Below are 23,042 nucleotides of genomic sequence, written 5' to 3'. Positions count from 1 at the left end.
CCTTATGTTGAAAATGAACACGCGCAAGCAATCTCGTTCAAGCATGAAACGAATCAACGATGAATAGTTTGAACGTCTACAAAAAAATATTGATTTATTTGTTACAAAATAACTCGTGTTACGTCCCCCACTCATTTCATCCTTTTGTTGTGTGTCTTTTCAGACGGTCCGTGGTTTCCTGGCAAGCGGTGCGAGGTGTGCTCTCAGCAGTTTTTCTCGTCGTCGACGTTCCGAAAGCACCGCGCCCTGCACCGCGGGGAGACGAAGTGTCCGCTGTGTCTGCGCGTCTACCGGCAGAAATCCTACCTGAAGACACACATGAGGATGGTTCACGACTTGGATTGTTAAACGACAATCGGTCGACATTGTCCCGATCGTGGCCTTAGTTTGTGACATAGTGACACGTTGGGCATCGCTCGTATCATGTACTGTATCGTTTATCGTGTGTGTTAGTACAGTACTGGGTGAACGGTATGGTACCGATTTATGTTTTTGTGCTTTTGATTTCTGCAATTAATCAATGAATGGTTGAGTACTGGCCGTTGGCGGCTTTTGCACTGTGTAAAAGTTTCTAATTGGCACTAGAACTTCATGTGGTTTTTATCTGATCATGATCACATGATCATGATCAATATCTTATGGTCATGTGGTTGTTCAAATAAACTACTTTGGGTAATCGATGTTGAATCTTTGTGCTATGTACAGTCCACAGCAGAAGTAATGTGGGGTTTCAGTCATGGGTATGTTCTGCTTCTGAAGCTTAGGAACGATTAGCCAGACTACAATGAAACTTTGAATGTAGCTTATCCCGCGCCCCACTGGGGGGGGGCTATTTATAGCCCCCCCTCCCGTTTTTCTGCAATAACTTCCAAACCGCTTGACGGATCGACGCCAAACTTTCAGTACCTTCGGCTGCATCAATTTGACACCTTGTGTCAAAATTTGAACTTCGTAGCTACCATAGGTCGGCCGGAAATGACGTCAGAGTGACGTCATGTTCGTCCGATTTCGACGCAAAACATTGAACCACGGCAATCGCTCCCAAGAGCTCAGTTTTTAAGCTAGATCCAATTTCTTTGCATGAAAGGACTCAGATTTGACCGCGCTATCAAACTGCTATCTCGGATTTTCAAAATTTTGAAAATTTCGAAAATTTTATATAATAATATTCAAAATCTATATTTTTTTATTTTTTTCAAAAAGTTTTTGGCTTTTCGAAAAAAACCGGAATATATGTGACATAACGGATTATTATGACTAACTCTAGCAAGTTTTAGCTAAATATCTTCAAAAATGGCCAAGTTATACGCATTATTGCAAAAAATTCACAATTATCAATTTTTCAAATCAATTATTCAGTACGTATTTGACATCGTACACCAATATAAATGGCACCATCGTGTTCCTGAGCTCAAACTGCATCCAATAGACACCTTTTTTGTTGAAAAATTTTAACTTCAAAATTTGACCTTTTTTGACCTGAAAGTGACCTGACCTAAGCTAAATTCGACTCAAAATGACCTCGAATGACACAGACGACATCAAATTCGAAATCTATGGCCTAAATGGACCATAAAACATGTGTCACGTGACCGACGCATGATATAATATTTTCGTGACCTGTGATGACCTGACCCTGACCTGAAAATCAAGGTACAAGTTTGGTACCCTCAAGGTATCTAGAGCATCTGTTCACGAGTGTGGAAACAAAAAATGAGCCTGATCTGACTTGTAAGACGGCGGCCAGAGCCCAAAATGTGAACAAGCCAAAGTGCTAATAATTTTTATTTTGACCTGACCTGTGACGTCATCAGTGACCTCGAGGTCAATGAAATTAGGTTTCGCTCGACAGTTTTTCCGGGGCTATCAGACGCCGTTTGAATTTTGACGATCGGCCCAGTAGTTTCGGAGTTAGGAGGGGGGGCTATGAATAGCCCCCCCCCCCCCCAGTAGGGCGTGTTATACACAGACCCCAGTGGGGCGCGGGTTAAATGTATCGTCACCCTTGCAGCTGCAACTTTAGCTATTGACATCTTCTTTTCGATCACTCCGCATTAAAGGGACCCTCCCACCTTCAAAAAAGTTTATGAATTGGCATGAAAGTGATGTCGCTCGGTTCAGAAAGAGCGAAAACGAATATCTACCAAATTTCACCGAGAAATATTCACCGGTTTTCAAGATATTAGACTTTTACTTTTGTTTACTTTTTTGGGATCTCCGCTGTTTCTAGCGACTTTATTTTAGAAGTGCGGCGTTTGCGGCAGATGTTGCGCGCAAATAGCATATACCACCGCGTGCTACAAAACGTTTTAGTCAAACATTTAAAAATCGTTAGATATTTGCGCTGACGTCACACATTCAGAGGGGTATTCCTAAGCATTAGCCCCTCTGAATCAAAATGCTGCAATTTTGAAATTCAATATTTCCGATTTAAGGCATTTCTCGAAGTTGTGAGTGCCGAAACCGGTAATTGTGAGCCAGGGACCCCATTTTGGCTATCTCAACTCAAATCTAATGTTAAGGTGGGAGGGTCCCTTTAAACAATCGCCAGTCAAAGCCAACCGTTGAGATTGGTAAAACCCTACATTACTTTAGCGGTGGGCTGTACATGCGGCCCACAGATAGCACTACAGTTATATGGATCACCGCGGGAGGAGCATTTATTCAAATTTATCGTAGGCACACACTGCTCTCAAGTGAGTTCTAGAAGGCTATCAGAATCAAGGCCCTAAATGCGATCAGAAAAAGCGTTTTGTGTGTTACGATGCATTGGTCATTATTGTTACGATTACTCGTTTTCAGTAAATATTGGAGCATGACTTGGTCTCGTGCATTGATCGCAGATATGCACGCAGTAGTCTGGCTAATCGTTCCTAAGCTTCAGAAGCAGAACATACCCATGACTGCACGGCTCAGGCCTCGACGGTGTCGGCGGTCGGGCGGTGGCACGCCACTTCCAAAAATTTATACAAGATACTCACAGATTCTCATCCCAGCCAGCAATTCGGTTGGGGAAAGTGCGGGGACAGTGTTGGGGAAAGCCTGGGGAGAACGTACAATTCCCCTATCGGATCGAGGAACGGTCCGTGTTCCCCATCCCTTCCCCGACTGTATCGGTAATATGTTCAAAAGACATGGGGAAATCACACCGATCCCCGTACGGGGAAGGGTGCGTTATCCCCGACCCATTTTCAAGAACAGTTTGATTGGGGAAAAGTAGGGGAACTGTTGAAATTCCCCGCTCGGGATTTTACACTTAATCCCCAGACGAATCCCAACCGCCAGTAGGACGTCTTGAGATCGACTTCCAGCATGTAATATTCAATAAAGAAAAATTGAATCTTGGGAATGTTAAAAGCAGTCTAAGGAGCAGTTCTAGAGCTATAGGCTCATGCATCGATTGAAGGGAGATATGATAAATAAAAAATATAACGATGTAACGATTTTTTATAATCGTTTTCATGACAGGTGATCTGGCGAATGCATCAAACAGTGACCAAATTTGCACCAAATCTCCTTTTCATATCTTCATATCATATAGGTACCTATTTATTTCAGTGTTTTAATCGAAAATAATGTCTGATAATTTTATCAAATCGGCACCGTATCTGGACCAAATGTCTACCAATTGTGTACCAGTTACCTATCATGAAAACGGTTATTCGCAGACATTTGATTGTAGACATTGGATCTATGTAATTTTCGACCTAAAAGAGAGGAAAAGCCGTCTTGGTTTACGGGGCCAGCTAAGCCGTGTGGATGAGGACACGCATACGCCATTACTTTGAACGAACGTTGGTGCCCTTATTTCATGAGGTAAAAACAACTTTGACAACTTTCAGGATCTATGTTTCTTCTCGCACTGCTGTGGCATAAACATTACGTTTTCTTTCTTCTGTCATCACTCATCGCATTGAAATTACAAAAGCATCAAAATTTCAACAACACACTGCTTACGACTTAGAAGTGTCGCCTCAACGCAGCGAGGGGAGGGGAGGGAGGGGTAGCAACGGCCGGCCGCCGTCGGTTCCGTCCGCACATCTGGTTGAGGGGCGTCTCCTGTCGCCATCTGTCATCGTGAATGGGGCCGTGCTGACGCGTCAGACGGGACGAACGGGGGAAGTCGGTCCAGAGTCACTGCGCCGCGCGGTTGTGTGAGCAAGCCGTGGGCTAGGTACCGCTCCAGGTCAGACAATGGTTGGCACTGAAGAGTGCGGTGACACTACAGAGCTGTGAACGAAGACGGTGAACGGCGAGATGTGGTGACCGCTTGACTGACCTGTGCCCAAAGTCGTGATCTACCGCTGGGGTCAGTGCGTGAGAAGCTGGACTCAGCAACAACGGAGGACGCAGATCGACGAGGAAGATATGCTGTGTTGGTAATGAACTAAAGCATTTAATTGTAACGAATCATGATAGATATAAAATGACGATGATACTAACTCAAATTTATTGTAAAAGACAAAGCTTCCGATGCACACAATATCTTGATCACTGTCTAGGGTATGAAGAATATGACGTAAAAATGACTGAGGTCATCAACCTCCGTCTGAGATTATCCTTAAATTGCCCGGACAATATAATGTCATCAGCCTAATGCTTTATCTGCTTCTGTTCTAGAGGGACGTCTGCCGGTTACGACCGGAAGGCTTCCGACGGACTTGGCAGAACCCACAACAGCAGTATGAACCCGGCGTGGAGTTAATGCGTAATTGCTCGCATGAGCAACCGAAGAGCGACTTCCAGGCGAAGCTGGTAAGCAGTTTATGGGGGTGGGGGTTAGCTTAGAGCTGTTGAACCAGAACAACCTGTCCTTCACCCAAGTCTAAAGGCTGAGACACACTCTTTCTACAACCAGAAAATCTCATGCGAGAGCCCATTAATTAAATACATGAAATCACGATCGCTTACAGGGATGTGCGAACGATTGACGCGATTGTAATAAATACATGTATTTGAATAGGCTTTCGCATTCCATTTTTTTTTTCTTCGGAAAGAGCCTGTTTCAGCAGCTCTACTAGACAGCTCTGTTTGTGAAAGGAACTTCATTGTTATCTTGATAAACTAGCAACCGATTTTAATTGTCAAACGGCGTTCATTTATCTGTCAAGTGCTTTCGCGAGGAACTTCGTAAGGCGTAATATAGACGTAAAACATTTATTACCTAATGACTTTCCTGGAATGAGAAATGTTTAGAAGTACAAATTTAATTATTGAATTTTTATTTCCTCTTTTAATTAACTATTCAAAGTATATCACATTCATTTTTAAGCACTTTTCGTGGGAAAAAGCTATAAATAAGTGTAATTTCATAAAATGGCATTCATCATGTTTTAGCGTAAGCTGAAGTTTCCATAAAAGGACATTTCATGTAGTAGCTAGCTGTAAAACCTGATTGATATACCTACAAGTGCACATTTTTTGTTTTTGTCCACAGCCGCAGAATTCCTGGAGATGCGCTGGGACACGGATCATAGCAAGGTGGCTCTCAGCGGCAGCTGACCGCTGAGATGTGTCTGAAACAGCCAGAAGGAAGACTCGAGTTGTGGATCCAGGGCACTACTGAACGGAAGGCCGGACCAGCTGTAGGGAGACTACAGAAAAGCCGTCGTTCTCAATCTGCTGAACAGACTCCTACTGCAGAGGATCAACTGGGTTTCGACGTGTTAGAACTGGGGTTAGACCGGTTACCAGTGCTCGTGTTCGTCACCTGTTGTTTGTCACTGCTGCGCTGCTGCTGTAATGTTTGCCACCTGCTAAGCGTTCACAATGTATTTTAAGTGAATAATAACTTTTTTAGTGTTTGTCTTGATTTGTAACGAGTATATCAATTATCAAGCATGTTAACCTTTCATCAAATGAAGGACTCCACATAAAAATAGTATAGGCTGTGGTGGTACAGACACATACCATGCTTGGCCGACTGTTGTGTATTGATCTAGTCGTTGAAGCGTCCTGAAAGTCTGGAAATAAACAGGCATGGCCAAATGGATTGGTTCTAATTATTTTCCTGTGTGGTTTTATCGTTTCTCTATTGCGGGGAAACAAGTGGACAATTTTGTTTGTATGTAAACAAGTATGTTTATACAAATATGTGTATGTTTACAGACAAAATAAATAGTCATTGTCAATTTTAATGGGACCCGATTTGTTTCCCAGTGCGGTTTATTACTGGCTTCTCCGTACGGGGAAAAAAGCAGACAAGGCAGTAGGGCCATTGCCAAGTCGGGGAACGGCCGGGGCTCGCGCGGGGAAAAGGTCTGGGAACGTTAGGGGAAAATCACGGTTTCCCCGATCGGGGAAGGTCTCCAGCAAGTATAAACCCGTATAGCCGGGTGGGGGAATGTGCGGGGCTCGCACAGGATCTTCTTGGGGAAAATGTTCGATAACCCCGTACGGGGAACCGACCTTAACAACGGGTTTTAACCATAGTCGGCGCGCGGGTAGCCTGGGGGACGTTTGGGGAACGCTTGGGCAGTTATACCGTTTCCCCGTACGAATCCCGCACAAAGTTCCCCGTACAAAGTGTCTCAAATCCCAAGCGAACGCTCCGTTTTCCCCAAGAGAACGGTTGGGGTATTCCCCGAGCCTGCCCCAAGCTCGCCATAGGCCTTCCCCGTACGGGGAAAGCTCCGATTTGCTGGCTGGGATGCGCTTTCTAACTTCATCCAGGGACCTGGCCGGGCGCGGCCTCCTGGCGGGGTGTGCGGGGGCGGTGGCTGCGGGCGGTGGCCGGCGACGGGGCGGCGGTCGGGCGAACTTCTGACTGAGCGTATGTTCGAAGTATGAGAGATGATGAATGTGTTCAGGCGTGTACGTATATATGTATGTATGTGTATGTATGTATGTACGTATGTATATGTATGTAAGTATGCATGTATGTGTGTCTGCGCTAGTATTATACCTACATATTTCCGGTGCACTGCATCACGAGAGTTGGCACCGAGACTTAACCCGCGCGGGGCTGGGGAGGGGGTAAATTTTACCCCCCCTCGCGAATTTTTGCGATATGAAAAACGGCGGCGCGCAGCGCCGCCAAACTCTCAGTACCTTTTCTTACATCAATTTGACACGTTCCCTGAAAATTTGAGCGAAATCCGTCGGAAAATTTTTGAGAAATTGACGTTTTAGTGACGTCATGTTCGTCATTTTCGCCTCAAAAACGGCAAAAGTTCAAACGCCGCTAACATCTTCATTTTTAAAGGAATCAAGACGTAACAAAAAAGGTTATACGTAATTTTACTTTGTCTATCAAATGGCTATCTCGGTTTTTTGAAAATTTTGGATTTTGGCCTAAATTTTTTCAAAAAACTGACTTTTTTGGGAAAATCATTATAAAATCCAAAATTTTGAGTCTATCGAAAAAACCGGAATATATGTCAGAGAAGTGGTCTATGTGCACCTACATACCAAATTTTAGAAGAATCGGTTCAAAAATGTGGGAGTTATTCAAAATTTTATGACGTCACGACACACAATTTTTTGAAAAATGACTTTTTTGGAAGTTCTAGACCTCGTACGGAAACAAAAATAGCACCATTCGATTCGCCGTGAAAAACTGCATCAGATAGACACCTTTTTAGGCCTTAACAACCAACTTCAAAATTTGACCTCACTTGACCTGACCTTGACCTGACCTCGACCTGAAATTCATCCAGAGGTGGTCCATATCACTTATTGAGTGTGCCTATTGAATTCTATGAGTAAAATGACCCATAAAACATGTGTCGCACATGCCCTTTTCTATATTTTGTTTTTTGGTGACCTGACCTGACCTGACCTTGACCTTGACCTCTGAATGATATTGTATGCAACGAATATTGTCTTGGTAGCCTAAGAACACGTTTTGGGCGATCAGTCTCAGTCCATGACTCCATTCTTCGGCAACTACGGTGCAAGGCCGATACTGTAGAAACTTGCAATTTGTACCCTTGACCTGACCTTGACCTTGACCTCAAACTTTAAATTAAGTACATGTTTTTAGTAGTTCGTGATGAGAGCTTTCGATTGGTGTTTGAATTTTCCAAATCGGACCGTTAGTTCGGGAGATAACAGGGGTGGGGGGTAAAATTTACCCCCCCCCCAGCCCCGCGCGTTCGGCTGGAGACCCCAGCCCCGCGCGGGTTAAGCCCTTTGGCTTTTGTGCCTCCTGTTATTTTACTATATATTATGCGTTTAATTTGTATTACCAATAAACAGTTGGATGGATGGATGGATATAACTCGTGATAGGTGAACAATCCGCAGCCACATGGGGACTGGCAGTGGTACGAGGAATGAGGAGTCCGGAAGTCTCGCCTCTAGAGCAGTTTCTTGCGAAGAAATAACTACAATGTGATCGGTTAATGATCATTACAGGTCACTCGGCCATTATTCATAGTTATCGGAGTCTACACATCATTGAAAGATCATGTTTAGAAAGTGAACAACATCTCACTGGCTATTTTCTCAATAAGGCGTCCAAGCCAAGAACCTTATGGCTATTTGCCGAACAAACACTGCAATAGCTCGACCAACACTGACCCTGTGTTTGCCTCTCATTGTCAACTCATATCAAATTTAATCTCCAAATGGTTTCAAAGATGCCCAATTCAAAGTTTATCCCTTTTCCAAAGCTGTTACAGGACAAAGTAATATAATCTTGTTTTAACAAAAATATGAAATTGTTCGACTACAGGGTGTCCCAAAAGTAAGGTCATCATTTGTTTTGGACACACCGCCAAAAATACGCGATGGATAGAAATAAATAAGACATCATATGAAAGAGCATTTTATAAAATTTTATTCTGATATACATATGAGTCAATACATTGGCTCGTAGCCCCACATTTGCTGCTTTTCTGCATGGCTACCATATCGGGCCGCGTGCACGAATAGACTGCATTTTACTTCCTCCACTATTCTGGAGCGATTCTCTGGTGAGATGCCGCTTATGTTTGCTCGGAGGGATCATCCTTTAGTTCTTCCCGGCTCCTTGGGTTGTCCTAAAAGACAACCTTTCCGTTGTGTACCCAGAGAATAAAAATATGAAGGTGTAACGTCAGGTGACCGCGGAGGCCATTCAATGGCGTTGCCCTGACTGAAAATTACGCGATCTCACATCCACCCTCGGAGACAATGCATGATCTTCAGGACGGTGCATAGTCTCCATCCTGCTGAAACCACTGCTGGTTGATGGTGTCGGCACAGCTGCGTTGCGACGAGCGGAAGAACCACTGGGAGGACTCTCGGCCACCTCTCTTGATTTATTGTCACCCGATTCCCGCTGTCGTCCTCAGGACCTCGAAGCACAGGTGGCTAAGTATACATGCCCTGTGCGTACATTATACCTTTTTTCTGACGTTTTACCGGTTGAGGCGAAATTATGCATGAGTTCAGAGATAGGGCGAGCTGATAGGGTCTGCTTAGGGCCGAAAACTGGGCGGTATTTACCCTTTGTTTTAATGACGGACCCTGTCTAAGAGTTGAATTTCGACCTTCTCAGTTTTATGCCTACTGCTCGGTGTAGCTATGATCAAAAATGGTTTAAGCATGCAAGAAAATAATTTTATGGGTGTACCTTGCACGTGTTAAAATTGGAAGTGATTCGGACTCTTACTTCTCGAGATATTTAAGTTTTAAATCATGACCTTACTTTTGGGACACCCTGTATTTCAGGTCGGCATGAGAAGTCGTACCCCAGGGTGTGTCTGATATGTGACCAGCACTTAAACCATAGGTCAGCATACGGTAAACACCAGTCCATGCACCGTGGTGAGACCAAGTGTCACCGGTGTGTGCGTGTGTTCCGCTCCAAATACGGGCTCCAGGTCCACCAGAGGTCGAAGACCAACTGCTGGGAGAGGTCGCTGGCCCGCTCCATGGGGGTGCCTCGGCCCGGCTCCCCGGAGTAGGGCGCGGCGCGCTGCTGGCTCCAAAGGGCGCTGCTGGCCCCGATGGAAGTGTAAATAGACAGTGGTGTGGGTCGCAGAGCTGGAAAAGGTCATCCGAGGGCATCGGCATCCGGCACCGTCTCCAGGTAGCGTTTAGTTCTTTTTATCTAGACGTTTGTAAGTAACATGAAGAGGGCATGAAAGGAAGCGTGAAGGGATTTTCTGGACATAGCACAGCACCTATATACATATCGTCTTTTTCTCAAATCGATCTATCCGAAAAAACATCAATCCGTGAGCGCACACCGGAGTATTACGAGCACTTGATTACGACGAGGTCTGGACTGGGGGTTCGATATACTTTTCAATTCCCGGCTCATTCGATACGGCCGCTCATTCCAAGATTAGTGCTGTCTTTTTCGACTCGCTAACTAGACCTGCTCGGAATCAATTGACCAAAACCTTGGATGACATCAAGTGACCTTAGTGTTATTAGGTATTACCTGACTTCGGTAGTGCGAAGCACCAACCATTCCCCCTCGACTGGGCACTTTTTCTTCTACTTATTAGATGCTGTTGAATTTTCTTTGTTTTTTAAACAGCATACTTCGTCAATTTTGAACGCTGCGGTAGAAACAACACAAATGTCCCATTCCTTGGATCCGCCAGTGCCTAATCGTGTTTTAACACAAATGAACACGTTTGTTGTTTCAGATCGGCAATGGTACCCGGGCAAACGGTGTGAGATATGTGGTCAGCAGTTTTTCTCATATTCCACGTTCAGCAAACACCCTGCTGTCCACCGTGGGCAGACCACGTGTCATCTGTGCCAGCGGGTGTACCGTGATAAAACCGGCCTCAAGTACCACATGCGAGCAGCGCATCATATCACGTAGCTACTAGCTGCTGGTCGTGAGTCGTGACATCGTTGAGCCGTTGCTTGAGTGTGTATTGGTCGTATATCTCGGGTCGGTCCCCCGACCAAGAGCACCGCTCCGCTGAAGCTGAATGCCAAAGTGATCGGCAGAGACGTCTAAGCGGATATGCCTTTGGTTGTAAATATTTAAAATTGTGTTTGTTGCTGTTTCAAGTTCTCGCTTTGTGTTCGTTTATTGGTTTGTAATTTCGTAGTTCTAGTGACGGCGTAACTTGTGCTTTCCTGGGTAATATTTCTTGGCGGCTGAATTGTGCCTATTAGTTGTATATGATGCGTATACCTATATGAAGTGTGTTCACTGCTCTGGCCGGTTTTGAATGCAAGAATAAAAGTTATGTTGCATAACCTGCCTACCCAAAAGTCCACTCTCTCAAACCGTTCGACACAAGAAGACCAAGCTGCATCACAATGCCTGAGCTAAGTAAACGCATACCTGACACCTAACCTACACGTTTAGGAGACTTACCTACCTGCCTGAGAGTCGCACTTGGTGAAATTCTCGGCCCGTTCGATTTCGTCTCTTTAGGACTGCCTCCGTGGCACCCAGATGTAATAACTTCTGCAAAATGTTTTTTTTTTTTATACAGCTGTGTCTTTGAAATAGGTACTATTAGGATAAATCAAAACGTACGAATCTGTGGTTGCACGCCACGGTTATCTAAGAATCGCATTATTTATCTTTTCTTACCGCTGCTGGCGTATAAACAATGAGTAGGTAACCGTTTACAGCTGCCTCGATTTAATTATTTTACTTCACAATCCATATTTGATCCAGGATCCTACCCACTTATATATAATGTAGGTACAGTCCACAGCAGAAGTAATGTGGGGTTTCAGTCATGGGTATGTTCTGGCCTGCTTCTGAAGCTTAGGAACGATTAACCAGACTACAATGAAACTTTGAATTTAGCTTATATGTATCGTCACCCTTGCAGCTGCAACTTTAGCTATTGACATCTTCTTTTCGATCACTCCGCATTAAACAATCGCCAGTCAAAGCCAACCGTTGAGATTGGTAAAACATGGTAAAACCCTACATTAGCTACATACTTTGATATCATAAAGTCTTTCTTTTGATGGAATCAAAAGTAATATAAAGTTTAATGTTAGGCATGACACGACATTTACGTATATAAAAATCAAAACGTCTGTACGTATGTAATATGTATGTATGTATGTAACGCGTCAGTCACGCTTGGCGGGCTATTGCTCCGGAACGGTGCGGGCTACGGGGGTGAAATTTTGGGCGCAAGTCGGACGCGTGCATCTGTTTGTCGTATTAAATTTTGGTGGGGGTGCGCTCGGCGGTCTGCACGTGGCGGGCGCATCTTTGCGGGATTTTGGGCCGCGGCCGGCACCGAGCGGAGAGCACGCGCCTTAGGCTCAGTTTCTTCGCTTGCAAAACTGGGTGAAATCAGAGCCGGAAGGTCACTGACCTTTGGCAATGAATACCGGAACAGGGCACCGCCGGCCAAGAGGAGACGCCAAATTTATTCTGGCAATAACTCGGCCGCTACTGGGTCGATTTTAATGAAAATTTATTTATTACGCTGCGCGTAATGCTGTCCCTCTTTACGCTGCGCGTAATGCTGTCCCTCTAGTTCATGTATTAAATTCAGACCGGTTTCGAATCACAAGATTCATCTTCAGTGACAAAACTCTTTTCAAATTGATACAGGACACATATTCAAACACACTGTGTGTTTGAATATGTGTCCTGTATCAATTTGAAAAGAGTTTTGTCACTGAAGATGAATCTTGTGATTCGAAACCGGTCTGAATTTAATACATGAATGTCGTGTCATGCCTAACATTAACCCGCGCCCTGCTGGGGGGTGTTTGAACACCCCCCCTTGTGGTTTTTCGCGAATATCTCAAAAACGGCGGCGCGGAGCGCCGCCGTTTTTGGTACACCTTATCATACATCAATTCTACACATGTTGTGAAAATTTCAGACCAAGGTCATTCAAGGTCAGGTCACCAGGTCACTTGAAGTGACCTCACCTCATAAAAAGTTTCAATGTCTGTCATAGCTACACCGAGTGACTGATCGCTTTGAAACTTTCAGCGATTGCTAAGAGCAGTAGCATGTACAAAATGTATATCTCAGAATTTTGATATCGATGACCTAAGGTCAGGTCAATTTTGCGACCTCCCCATTATAAGTCAATGAGAGAAAATTGAAATGCGCCTCTTTTGGACGAAAGACATTATGAATACTCCCAAACACTGAATTACAAGTGGTTTAGACACACTGAACATGAAAATTGTGTCCGTGACCCCTGTTTATGCCCTGAGGTCATCTTAGGTCACGAATGGTATCTAACAGTTTTTCGCAAATAACTTTTGATAGAGGCATGCTAGAGCGATGAAAACGCCTTAGATGTGTTCAGCTCGACGATACGGATCGACTGATATGCAACATGACCCTTTCCGGTCAGGTCATGACCTTGACCTGAGGTCAAATTTTCAAGTTGACCTTTCAAGGTCAAGTTATAGTTCATTCGATGCGTCTTGACGAGAGGAACACGATGCCGGTAAAAGTAAGCTCGTACAAGGCTTGGGTCAAAAGTTATTGCAGAAAAACTGTTTCCGAAAAAATCTGCTATTTTTGCAGTTTTTGCCCCCTGCAGGCAAAACCGTTGAAGTTAGGTCAAATCTGAGAACATTACTCAGAAAGGGCGTTAATAGGGCTATCGAATGCGCTTTTCTGCGGCGCTGTAGCTCTATTGGTTCCCTAGTTATGCGTTGGCTTCTTGGAAATTGTCGACATTCGACCTGGAAATCGGCGAAATTTTGCCTTCAATGACCTCTGGTGACCTGACCTTTGACCTGACCAAAAAATTGACCGAAGTGATTTCCTCATTATTTTTGACGCTCTTTCGAACGCCGCCTTCCGCGTATCGCTACGTGGCCCAGGAGCCGAGTTAGAAGGGGGGGTGTTCAAACACCCCCCCCCCCCCCAGCAGGGCGTGGAAATCCAGGACCCCCAGCAGGGCGCGGGTTAAACTTTATAGCTACATACTTTAGCGGTGGGCTGTACCTATAATGAAGGTACGTACCAAACTGTAACTTTTCAAACAATTGTGCTGCAGTAGCGGCGGAACACCTTCAATTAAAGGGGGGGCTGCCGACTTTTGGTCCCGTTCTTTCCATGCAACGCCCATAGGGCTAATGTTAAAATGCCTAAATCATAGGGGGGGCACGGTGCCCCGGTGCCCTCCCCGTTCCGCCGCCTATGTTGTGCTGCATAGGTACCGTTTACCTTTCGACTACATATTTGCCAATCCTTGAGCACAAAAATATTCCACCTCAGTTATTATCGATTTTCCAGCGATTAGCCATTGAACTCTGGCATATTTCACTTAAAGTCGTAAATTATTCCTTTAATGAAAGGAAAGGAGTCCCTATCGATTCGATCGACACGGTCTATCGATTCATTAATGCATCGTAATTTCTTGATTTCAACCGTGGCGTTGCGTTTTGTAAAGGAACTTCTTTTACTGGCCCGGAGCTAGCTGTAAGCTGATTTCGACTTTTCTGCGTCTCCTGTCACACCACACCCGGCTGATGTGTGACTGTGTGTGATGTGACCGACAGGTGGCTTCCTGTGTCACCTGTGCCAGCGTCACTTCACGTCGTACTCGTCCTACTACCACCACCAGCAGGTTCACATGGGCAACACCACGTGCCCCATCTGCGGCAAGGTATTCTCCCAGAAGGGACACCTGCGCGTCCACCTCCGCACCGTCCATCGGTGCCTCGTCTGATTCCGGGACTCCGGCGCTGCCTGCCAGAAACGTGCGATCGGGACGATCTGACCGTGTTGTTTGGAAACTGTTCAGTGTTTGCTGTTTATTGTCTGTTTTGATAATGTTTCTTAGTGTGGCCGAGTATTCGCATCGAAACGACGGACCTCACCATGTCAAACGTAACGGATTTTTGTCTTTTTAGTAGGCTGCGCCTCCACCGCGAGGGGGATCGCTTTGTCTGGCAAATTTGATAGCCGGCTCAGTAGCGGCGGAACACCTTCATGGGGGGGGGGGGGGGGGCACTGCCGACTTTTGGTCCCATTCTTTCCATGCAACGCCCATAGGGCTAATGTTAAAATGCCAAAATCAAAGAGGGCACGGTGCCCTCCCCGTTCCGCCGCCTATGAGCCGGCTGTCTCCCTCCTTGTCGCAGTCGTGAATCGCGCCAAAAATCGGCTCATTAGGCTGAGGCAGACTTGTCCCAAAGACCCTCTCAGCGGCCGCCACCCGGCCCGTCAGTGTATCTGGGGACTTGGAGGTTGAAACCGGTGAATATGTGCCGCTTTACGTGCAGTGAAGCCGCTCGCACCACTCCAATACGGTGGGACGGATATCGGACCTGTTTTTAATTCCATTGAGTCTGAGTCAGTGAGAAAATGAGCATTGAGCATACTTCACGTCCACCCAACTCCCAAGGCCCTATATATTGCGTCCACCCGCAACCCCCCAGCCCCCAACGAAGCGTTTTGCTTCCATAAAGCGCGATCCAAAGTAGATAAGGCTGTCAAAATAATGCACAGCGTTTACCGGATATTTGCAAGTGATTCTGGCGCATCACATACAATAATATCGGTTATATTCCTGTTCATTTGCAGTACTCGCAGTTTCAAACGTGTTTCAATATCTGACGTCATGCATAATTTTTGTGGCGTTATGCTAATGTTTTCCTCACTTGAGCGTTAAAGACTAGTAATTTTTGCCTTTTTTACTATAGCTTCACAGAGTTCAGTGCGATTCACGATCAAATTTGAACTGACTAGCTTTGCGTGACGTCAAATAAAATATTTTCCATTGAGAGGTTTCCATGGACACCGAAAATCCCGTTAGCGTATGCAAGTTTCAGAACAAATTAGTAGTAAACATGCGACCCCGCTGGGTGTGTTTTATGATAAGTGTATAATTTTGGGGCGACTTTTTGTTTTTTCACTTCAATTTCGGAGGTGGGTCGACTGTGCTATTTTATGTAAATTTCATGTCATGTTCATCATCACATTTGAGTTAAAATGCACTGAATATATCACTATGAGTTTGGCAGTGTGATGGAATAGGCGGCTAAGGTGCAATGCTTTTTGTGCACCTTTTTTGTTCCTGGCCAAAGTACTGTCGAGTGGCTGCTTTTTATCAGCATGTTGCCATTTCTGCAGATAACAAATTTACTGTCTTGTGCCTCTTGGCATCAGCATTACTAAATGTCCTAACTCTCTGCTTGGTACATGTTTTGTCTTAATCCGTATCAGTATAGGTGTGGCAAGTTATTGTTATACCAGCTGGTTTGCCATTAAAGTGTCTATAAGGTGAATTGTAGGTGACATCCCCTATACTTTAATGCCTAATTATAACCATGAAATATTACACAGCCAGTTTTGTTTCCCAAAGCTTTTTTTGTCCCAATAGGATGAAGAATCAACTACTTCTAACCATATTGGGCATTTATCCATCTTAAGTCAAAGAACATTGAAGCTTAGATGCTCCAGTATGCTCAGTGGAGCTGGAAATTTTGGCTCTCAGCCTACTGAACTTTTCTGATAGATTGTTTCTTTCCTTATTTTCCAGGCCTTTCAACCCGAGCCATGTTTGCAGTGGACCACATTTTCAAGCAGGCTGTGGTCTGCTTGAGGAGATGTCAATGTTCTCCATTTCAAATTGGATGTCAACAGATCAAACATCATGTAAGTTGATTATCTTGTATTGCTCTCTCTCTCTCTCTCCCTCTCCCTCGCCCTCGCCCTCGCCCTCGCCCTCGCCCTCGCCCTCGCCCTCGCCCTCGCCCTCGCCCTCGCCCTCGCCCTCGCCCTCGCCCTAGCTCGCCCTCGCCCTCGCCCTCGCCCTCGCCCTCGCCCTCGCCCTCGCCCTCGCCCTCGCCCTCGCCCTCGCCCTCGCCCTCGCCCTCGCCCTCGCCCTCGCCCTCGCCCTCGCCCTCGCCCTCGCCCTCGCCCTCGCCCTCGCCCTCTCTCTCTCTCTCTCTCTCTCTCTCTCTCTCTCTCTCTCTCTCTCTCTCTCTCTCTCTCTCTCTCTCTCCTGTAATGCCTCTCATTCCTCTTCATTCCTACTCTCCCAGCCCAGCCTGCCCCCTGTATCTCCTCATTTTCCCAACCTCTTCAGTCTCCTCTCCTATTTATTAGGACCAGGGCTGCGGAGTCGATGGATTTTCGGCGACTCCGACTCCGACTCCGACTCCGGCTTTCAAAAACCAGCTCCGACTCCGACTCCGACTCCGGGCAGAATTGTCGACTCCGACCGACTCAAACTCCCGACTCCGACTCCGCAGACCTAGGAGGGCTGCGGAGTCGACAGATTTTCGGTGACTCCGACTCCGACTCCGGCTCGGGTTTCTAAAATCGACTCCGACTACGACACCAACTCCGGTCACAACTGTCGACTCCGACCGACTCCGACTCCGACTCCGACTCCGCAGCCCTGATTAGGACTTTGTTCTATCCTGCATGCAGTGTTGCACATCTGCTATGTAGGCAACATTTACTACAATTCTATTAATATTTATCAGCTATAATGAACATATGCCATCACTCTCAATCATTTTGTATACTTGGCATGCAAATAGCTTATTCACTTCAGTTTTCATGTTTGAATAGAATGATGTTCATCTGGGCAAGTTTTTTTTCAAATGCTCATATTTTTCATCATTCTTAACCTGAAATTCTGGGATTGAAAGTCTGAATGTCAAGCATATAAAAATTATTTAGAATATGTTGATTCTCAAGTTTTCTTTCTTTTCAGGTGATACCAGTAAGATTTCAGAGTGACTTCCCAGTCATCACAGTTCCTAAGTTTATGCAGCAAAATTTGGAGAAAAGGAAGAGAAAGGAAGAGAAAAGGCATGCAATAAAACGTCTCGAAGCAATCCGTACTGAATCACGGAAGGGCAATAAAGAGGTAGGTAATGGAAATTGGAAATCAACCATTGCTGTCTGTTGTACCGATTTTCAAATGTCATTTATTTCAGCGACATTGCAATGCACTGTGAAGTAAGTCTGCGCCATTAGAGAATAAAGAGATGCCAGTTGAAGCAGTCAAGTGTCACTTCACACACACACACTGCCGTCATATTTTCTCAGTATTTTCGTTCATACGATCTCCCTCCCGTATCCAGGTATGCGTCGTCCGCTGCAAGGACCCCCATCTGAACCACTACCTGGGCCAGAGTTACCCTCGTGCCACGGGCGTGCAGCTGGCCTCGAGAGGGTGGCACCACACCCGGTCCCGGGGTGATCACTTCACCGTCTGTGCACGGACTGATCTGGTGAGCGGGGAGGGGGAGGGGTGAGGTGGGGAGGGGTAGTGGGTGACGGGGAGGATGCCTGGTGGGTTAGGGAATAGCTCAGGAGATCTGTTTTTTGGTCTGTTATTCCTTTCTGGAGCTGTGTATTATTTGAGATGCTGATGCAAAATATGGGCTGGTCTGTCTCACTGACGAAAAATTATGTGCACATAATTCCGCGATTCATTTTCATCACAGGCGCCAGTACGAAACACTACCACTGGCACTGTGTTGGTTCGAGCTTACTGCTTGCACCTCACGTGCCCGTTTTAATGACGTTATGATGCTGTTTCAGGATCCCGATTCTGCACTGGACAGCAGTGATCAGGGCCACACTACGGTGTCGTCTTTTGCTGAGCTAGGTCTGAATGCGGATATTGTGGCCAACCTGCGAAAGATGGACATCGTAACACCCACTGAAATTCAGGTACGCTTCTGGGACACAATATGATGGTCTTAGCGTCATTTTTCCACATAAGTGATCATTTTTCCGTGCGAAAAAAAGAAAGCAGATACTCTGACTGTACTTCAATGGAACTTTGACATTACTTTGGCGTATTATGACCGTATTAGCGTGTTTTATCGTATGTCGCAACTCTGTCGCTTTTCGAATCGTACGCTGAGTCGCTGACCACTCACCAATAACCACTGACCATATTGTACGTTGTAACCGTCCCACTCCCTCGCCTGACCGTCGTTCTCTCTCCCTGCAGCGCCGCGCCATCCCCCGCCTGCTGTCCGGCTCCGACACCCTGGTGGCCGCAGAGACGGGCTGCGGTAAGACGGTGGCAGCCGCGGCGCCGATGCTGCACAGACTGCTGGCTGAGACGGTTCCCTCCGCGGACCGACCGCGCGCGGACACCAACCGACCGCGGGCGCTGATCGTGACCCCCGGTAGAGAACTGGCAGTGCAGATCAGGGTAGGTGGGGATTGAGAATATGGTGTAATTACAGAGAGACTACAGAGTGTGAATATCTATTTGAATAAATTTATTCTGTAAATATAGCTAGTATCACTATTCTATTTTTACGTCCTATCTGCTTTGTCCGAATACACACATTACAGTACATAATTATCGTTATATGTGCCGAGTATTATGATTATATTGTCAATTAAGCTAGCCTCACTGGCCTCGCCCAGTAGCACTCAGTTTCTACCGATGTATTACTTCTTAAACAGTTGCCTTCTGCAGCTGCCATCCTGTGTCGAATGTTACTGTTACGTTTTCTGCTGACTGTTTGGCGCGGATGTCCCTCACTGACTGTCCACACGTATTCCCGTCTCCCAGGACGTGCTGTTGGCCATGACGGCCGACCTGCCGCTCCACGTCAGGATGCTGCTCGGCGGCCGGACCAAGCGGAAGATGGAGCGTCCCACCGTGCTGCCCATGGATGTGCTGGTCGCCTCGTTCGGGGCGCTCAGCAAACTGCACAGCGTCGGTACGTTGGGCGTGCGCGCGTGGCAACGCCGCGGCCGCTGTGACACGTCGTCCACAACTGAAGTATCCTAATTGTACTCAGTTCAATGCAGTTTTCCTCGGGTGGTTACTTGGCCACTCCAGTTTAAATATTACGTGACGGAAATTGTCTCGATTTCGGCAGCTCTTGTCATTGATATTGTGATATTGGGCTCACTGATCCGTGCCTATCTTATATCGTGAACCTGCCTCAGTTATCGTTTCCTGGCTGTTCTGAATCACTTGTCTGTCCCATTGTTGTAGTGCATTATCCCCTGCCATCGTCCCGGCCCGGCTGTACCGGTTAATGGTCCGTTCGATCCGTCTCTGGCAGGTATCCTGGACCTCTCCCGGGTCTCTCAGGTCATCCTGGACGAGGCTGACACCCTCCTGGACGACTCGTTCCGGGAGGACGTGCGTCGCCTGCTCTCCCGTCTGCCGCTGTCTGCTCTGTCTGGGGACCTGCAGAGGCCGGGGGATGGCGGCGGACCGGCCACGGCGCTCACACTACTGGCGGCCACCCTGCCCCGTAACCTGGACTCGCTGCTGGAGGGACTGGTGACGGTGGGTGGACGATGGATGTGTCCGGTGAAGGGAAGCGCTTGGGAATGGTGGAGTGGTAATTATTATTAGTAAAGTAATATATTAGTAGTATAATTATTAATTAGTAAAGTAATATTGGGGTAGGTTTGACTGTGTTCGGTTATGAACGGCCGGCTATGGTTAGATCGATTGCTATTGTTTTGCTTAGATTATTACGGAGCGAGCGAAGCGAGCGGAGTCTCATACTGAATTAAGGGAAAATCCTGAGTATGAGCGGCCGGCCGGCCGGCCGTGGGGACGCTCTTCAAAAGCTAATATCTTAGGAACGGGGCATCCGATTAACAAGCGGTCTTCTTTACTGAATGTCACTTGGACGTAAGAGTTCTGTGGTGTGATGGCCACCATGCGTTCTTGCCAACCACCGCACGTGGCGCGTGGTAAAGTTGGACATTTTTTAAGAACCCTCAAAATTGCAACCTCAATAACGGCACAACGGTTGGGCCGATTGAATTGAAACTCGGTACACAGTTAGGTCTCCATCAGATAATTCATCTGCATGTGTTAAGGTTGGGGTGCTACAGCACGTGCGCACGTGCAGGGGGCGCTCCCAGATCTCGAGAACGGCTGGGCCGATTGCGCTCAAATTTGGTACACGGTTGGGGACCAGTTAGTAGGGTGCCGTGCAAAAGTCAGTTTGGACCCCGCTTGCACGTGCGCACGTGCAGTGTGCCGCTTCCAGATCTCGAGAACGGCTAGGCCGATTGCGTTGAAATTTGGCACATCGCTAAAGACCGGTTAGTAGGGTGCAGTGCACAAGTTAGTTGGAGGTACCCTCTCGCAATTTCGCACGTGCAAGGCCCATCCTCTCGCTCGCTCCGTTGGTCGCCCAAAAGGCGTTTTACTGGTTTTGTAATCAGCTAGGATGACGAGTGACGACGTAGGTAGCTCAGTTTTCTTTTGTGTTTAATTTTTGTTATCAATATCGGCTTTTCCCTAAATATTGATACCACAACTGAGGTATTTCCACTACAGTTGACTACCGCGTCGTCAAAAAACAACAACCAATTGCCTGACTCCCCCGCCCCGGCCCCCGCAGGGTCAGGTGAGCCGTGTGACGTCTGCGCGGCTCCACCACCTCCTGCCGCACGTGCAGCAGAGCTTCCTGCGGCTGGGTTCGGCGCAGCGGGCTGAAGCGCTGGTGCGACTCTGTCGAGAGGCCACGGAGAGACGCGAGCCCGTCATCGTGTTCAGGTGAGCAGGTGCGCTCGTGGTGGCGCGCTGAGGCTTATGAAGGAGTCAAGTGTTTCTGGTTTGGTTCTGGGGACGTAACGTGTGGTTGAGATGAGAATGGTAGGTCTATAATGCCAAGATGGCTTGTGTTTTACATATATGAGAAACCTACAGTAATTACGGCGATCCGATTGCTATGATCAACCGAGCTCTTTGAGAACGACTGTCGTCTAGCAAGGCCTCTGGGTGTGCTCTTGAGTCCAAAAACGTTAATTATCTGTACCTTGAACCTCGAATGTTACCCGTAGCTGGCTTATACGCATTGTGGCGCTTTCTGACGCCTACCCCTCCCCACTCCCTCAGCAACAACGCCCCGACGTGCGACTGGGTGAGTCTGCACCTGAACGAGAGTGGCGTGGACTGTCTGAACGTCAGCGGCCGGCTGCACTACAAGCTGCGCCAGGGCCGGTGGGCGGCGTTTCTGGCCGGGGAGCCGGCCGTGCTGTCCTGTACGGACCTGGTCAGTCGCGGACTCGACAGCTGCCGGGTGAGTAAGCGGGCGGGGAGAGTGGTGAATTATGAGTGCTTGATGCGAGAGATGCCGCATGGCTATTGGATAGGGTCGGTAGCTCACTTCCCGAGTAGGATACACGAGACAGCTCCCATGTGGTGTCGTCAGATGACGTATCAGTACGAAATTACACAGAAAAAAATGTCGGGAGTTTCGAACGTCGCCGTAGCGTTATATGAGCTCAAAGCCACCGCACTAGCCATTTCTCAACGTATTGCCCACGCTACACGGGGCTATTTCCTGTTTTGAATTTTTCTTTTATTTTAGCTACTAAATATACTTTATTTGAGCCCAGTAGACCTTGTCGCTGGCGGTGCACCCTGAGTAACCCGCCGTCCGCTATCCCCTTCAGGTGGAGCACGTCATCAACTTTGACTTTCCATGGAATACGTCCGACTACATCCACCGGGTGGGCCGCGTGGGCCGGGCGGGCAGCGAGCGGGCCGGCACCGTCACCAGCTTCGTCAGCCGGCCGCTCGACGTCGCCATCGCGCAGCGGATTGAGGTGCGGGAACACTGTGGTACTTTTAGGAGATTCGCCTTACCAAAATGTTAACTTCCCTCCCACACACTCACACATGCGTCCGTTCAAGCTCCCCGCTCCACTTGCGATATCGGTTTGATACTAATGTTCGTGTCGGGACTAAATATGCGCTCTTTACTCAAGGATGATGCCTTGTTAATGGTCTTAATTGGCTTATTAAGATGCTCATTGCTCAGTGTTGTGTTCAGGAAGCTTTATGTCAGTCACACGTTGATACTTCGCCTTATATTTGGTACACTCTCGAGGCGGTGCTAACTGCTAACTTACCCGCGGCTCGATACTCGCTCCACTCTGACTCTACGTCTCACCAAGCCCCCTCTCCCGACAGAGGGCGGCGCGCACTGGCGAGCCGCTATGGAACGTCGACGCCAACATCAAGGACATCATCGCCAAGCGGATGATGCGGAAGGAGGCGACGACCAGTCAGCAGCAGCGGCGACGGAGGAGCTGACGAGGCCGAGACCGCTGCCCCGGGGGCAGTCGGGGGTGCTCATGTGCCTGAATGGTGCTCATTTTGTACGAATTGTTCATTGTTGATGTACAAAAATATAGAGATCATGCTAGTCAGAATTGGAGTG

The 23,042-nt window shown here is 47.2% G+C and overlaps 2 protein-coding genes and 1 long non-coding RNA gene across 6 annotated transcripts in view; all 3 read left to right on the top strand.

Moving 5' to 3' along the window:
• The window catches only part of LOC122393183 (longitudinals lacking protein, isoforms A/B/D/L-like), a 67,855-nt gene extending 53,254 nt beyond the window's left edge, over window positions 1-14,601 (top strand). For 2 of the 4 annotated variants that reach the window (XM_043388988.1, XM_043388989.1), the window contains one exon: window positions 164-676. Coding sequence is in view for 3 of the 4 variants with exons in the window: in XM_043388989.1 (XP_043244924.1) it covers window positions 164-348 (185 nt within the window). In the remaining variant the exon portion in view is untranslated. Of the gene's footprint in view, window positions 1-163; window positions 677-10,585; window positions 11,154-14,408 lie in introns of those variants that run through there. The other 2 variants (XM_043388997.1, XM_043388995.1) reach the window with 2 other exon arrangements.
• On the top strand, window positions 3,782-6,142 carry LOC122393184. Its single transcript, XR_006258650.1, has 3 exons — window positions 3,782-4,379; window positions 4,621-4,755; window positions 5,438-6,142. It is a non-coding gene; the product is annotated as an uncharacterized LOC122393184 (long non-coding RNA).
• Window positions 14,602-15,699: 1,098 nt separating the features above from the next.
• LOC122393196 (probable ATP-dependent RNA helicase DDX28) lies at window positions 15,700-23,034 on the top strand. Its single transcript, XM_043389026.1, has 12 exons — window positions 15,700-15,780; window positions 16,394-16,509; window positions 17,579-17,734; window positions 17,952-18,101; window positions 18,415-18,546; window positions 18,833-19,039; window positions 19,409-19,559; window positions 19,911-20,140; window positions 21,216-21,370; window positions 21,713-21,896; window positions 22,273-22,425; window positions 22,793-23,034. The coding sequence occupies exons 2-12, from the start codon at window positions 16,411-16,413 to the stop codon at window positions 22,913-22,915; spliced, it is 1,740 nt and encodes a 579-aa protein (XP_043244961.1). The 5' UTR covers window positions 15,700-15,780; window positions 16,394-16,410; the 3' UTR covers window positions 22,916-23,034.
• Window positions 23,035-23,042: the final 8 nt, after the last annotated feature.

The sequence above is a fragment of the Amphibalanus amphitrite genome, unplaced genomic scaffold, assembly GCF_019059575.1.
Source record: "Amphibalanus amphitrite isolate SeventyFive unplaced genomic scaffold, NRLGWU_Aamphi_draft 000521F_arrow, whole genome shotgun sequence".
In the NCBI taxonomy this organism is placed as follows: Eukaryota; Metazoa; Arthropoda; class Thecostraca; order Balanomorpha; family Balanidae; genus Amphibalanus; species Amphibalanus amphitrite.
This window is presented reverse-complemented; position numbering and strand designations above follow the sequence as displayed.

Bases quoted from the DNA above. Each gene is read 5' to 3' on its own strand.
- LOC122393196 (XM_043389026.1), top strand. From the start codon at position 16,411: ATGTTTGCAGTGGACCACATTTTCAAGCAGGCTGTGGTCTGCTTGAGG. The intron at 19,040-19,408 runs GTAGGTGGGGAT...CCCGTCTCCCAG, and splicing joins AACTGGCAGTGCAGATCAGG to GACGTGCTGTTGGCCATGAC. The intron at 21,371-21,712 runs GTGAGCAGGTGC...CCACTCCCTCAG, and splicing joins GAGCCCGTCATCGTGTTCAG to CAACAACGCCCCGACGTGCG.